Source organism: Guillardia theta (genome assembly GCF_000315625.1).
Source record: "Guillardia theta CCMP2712 unplaced genomic scaffold GUITHscaffold_274, whole genome shotgun sequence".
NCBI lineage: Eukaryota > Cryptophyceae > Pyrenomonadales > Geminigeraceae > Guillardia > Guillardia theta.
The window spans coordinates 32,472-34,908 of record NW_005434402.1 but is presented as its reverse complement, the minus strand read 5'-3'; the positions used below and the strand labels follow the sequence as shown (position 1 = coordinate 34,908).

The 2,437-nt window shown below is 55.7% G+C and overlaps 1 protein-coding gene across 1 annotated transcript in view; it reads left to right on the top strand.

Moving 5' to 3' along the window:
• Positions 1-2,092, top strand: part of GUITHDRAFT_122020 (hypothetical protein) — a gene marked incomplete at both ends in the record, with an annotated part of 3,733 nt that extends 1,641 nt beyond the window's left edge. Inside the window, 11 exons of the mRNA XM_005818721.1 lie at positions 152-234; positions 282-426; positions 497-532; positions 578-607; positions 658-697; positions 758-922; positions 1,077-1,141; positions 1,185-1,213; positions 1,263-1,368; positions 1,488-1,588; positions 1,642-2,092. Coding sequence (XP_005818778.1) covers positions 152-234; positions 282-426; positions 497-532; positions 578-607; positions 658-697; positions 758-922; positions 1,077-1,141; positions 1,185-1,213; positions 1,263-1,368; positions 1,488-1,588; positions 1,642-2,092 — 1,251 coding nt within the window. The remainder of the gene's footprint in view (positions 1-151; positions 235-281; positions 427-496; positions 533-577; positions 608-657; positions 698-757; positions 923-1,076; positions 1,142-1,184; positions 1,214-1,262; positions 1,369-1,487; positions 1,589-1,641) is intronic.
• Between the last annotated feature and the right edge of the window lie 345 nt (positions 2,093-2,437).

The window sequence follows — 2,437 nt, the reverse complement described above, 5'->3', positions numbered from 1 at the left end:
AAGCAGAGGGGAAGCAGAGGGGAAGCAGAGGGGAAGCAGAGGGGAAGCAGAGGGGAAGCAGAGGGGAAGCAGAGGGGAAGCAGAGGGGAAGCAGAGGGGAAGCAGAGGGGAAGCAGACATTCTCAGTGATTGTGCTTGTCTCACGTTGCAGGAAGTTCCGTCGACGATGAGGGGCCTGGTGGTTCTCAACGCCCTCGACCAGGACGGCAACTCGCTTCTTCATCACTGCGCCCTGTGAATGAAGATGACGGCGAGTTTTTTGGCAGCTCATGTCATGGTAGGCTCAAGGAATGGCGAGCCATGGCGGAAGCGGCTGAACGAGGAGCGAGCCCATGGATGAAGAACAAGGAGGAAGCCACGGCCCTCACGCTTATCGATCGACTTCACCCGACAGCCGCGCGTTTCAAGAAAGTTCTTTTAAACAAGGTGAGCCGCGAGGATCGACGGGAGAGACCAGAAGACCTTCCTTGTCCCCATGTTGACTTGATCACGTCAGTGCCACAAGTGGAGCTCGTTGAATCTCGTGGCTAAGGTGAGCTTGAGCTTGGCGGCTGAAACTTTTTGATGTCGGATGCAGACCCCGAGTGAAGGCAACGACACGATGAATGTGAGATTGAGGAGTAGACGATAGTAGTGTTGGTGGTCCAGTAGCAGCAGGAAGATGAGAAGGAGTCGGGATGCTGGGAGGAGGGATTGGGTTGAGGGGATTGTGATGGTGATGGTGATGGTGGTGATGATTATGAAGATGATGATGCAGATGTACATCGAGATGGTGAAGATGGAGATGCTGCTGCTGCTGCTGCTGCTGCTGCTGATGATGATGATGATGATGATGATGTCGTTGTTGATGTTGTTGATGATGATGATGATGTTGTTGTTGTTGTTGTTGTTGTTGATGATGATGATGATGATGATGATGATGGTGCTGTTGCTGATGCTGATGATAATGGTGGTGATGGTGATGGTGATGGTGGTGGTGGTGATGGTGGTGGATTGAGATAGAGCTGTTGTGCGTGGAGGGTGCGTTGAGGTGACATTCACTTAGGCGGATCATAAAGCACAACAACTCATCGCAGAGGAGGAGGATGAAAGGATTTCAAAGAAGGCAGCAGGCAAGAAGAAGAAGAAGAAGAAGAGCAAGGTCTGGTATCCCTCTCGTCTGTCTTCTCGTCATCAGTTGCCAGGCGAATGACGTGGAGGCTCTCGGTCGGAGGTGTTGAGGAGAAGCTCGCGACCGCTCCTGCCCCTCATCCCGCCCGCAGGTTGGCCGACGCGCAAGCGAACTTGAAGACGCTCGACCGGATGTCGGACGAGGCGCAAGCGCGACGGGAGCGAGCGGAGGCTGAAGTGAGCCTTGCCGGATGCGAGGTGACAGCCAGCAGGAGAGAGGGGAGGAGGAGGAGGAGGAGGAGAGGACGATGCGGGAAGGAGGAGGAGGAAGGAGGAGGAAGGAAGGAGGAGGGAAGATAATGGAAGGCATTGACCAGATTGAGGAGATTGAGAGGAACATAAAGCAACTTGAAGCCCTCAAGGCAATCAAGTTGAAGCATCTCGACGATCTGACGAAAGAGAAACAAGAAGCATCCAGGTTTCGCTTGTTTCTACCTATCCTCTCCTGCTCTAAGCTGAGAGTCTGTCAAGGGTGGTGGAGGCGCAGGAGAAAAGGTGGGCCGAAGGAGTCGCAGAGGTCACGAGGTTGCGACAGCAGCTTGAAGAGGCTCGAGAGGGCGAAGGCAAGGGACAAGAGGAGGGAGACGCAAGAGAAGCGGAAGACACAAGGGGAGGGGCTGTGAAGGAGGTGAAGAACCAACGAAACAAGGACAGGAGAGACGTGGAGACGAGAATCCAAGCCCCGAAAGGTCCTGTCAACGTCCAAAGCCAAGAGCTTGGGGCAGGAGGACAGCAAGGTGGTGGTGGTGGTGGTGGTGGAGGAGGAGGTGGTCAGCAAGGAGGATACAAGCGAGTAGAGATCATCGAGTCCGACGAGGACAGCGAGGGGGAGGAGGAGGAGAAGGAAACAGGACATCCGCAGGAGACGAGCTATCAATGGAAGGATGGGTCCAGTGGCTGTGGCTGGAGCGGAGCGATGTGAGGAGGAGGAGCAGCAGCAGGAGAAGAAGCAGGAAGAAGAAGGGATGGGTGAGAGTGCAAGAGGTATGAAGAGGAGGGAAGGATGTCAGAGATTGACAGATGCAGGAGGCCAGCGAAGTCTGTTGGAGATGTTGAAGAAAGGAGGCGAGAGCGGTGAGTGGGCGATGATGAAAGAAGTTGACTTGTCTTCCTCCTCGCTCAACTTCTCCGGTGAGAGCAGCTTGCAAGTGAAGCGGGGGAGGGAGGGAGGGAGGGGAGGGAGGGGAGGGGAGGGGAGGGGAGGGGAGGGGAGGGGAGGGGAGGGGAGGGGAGGGGAGGGGAGGGGAGGGGAGGGAGGGACGAGTGG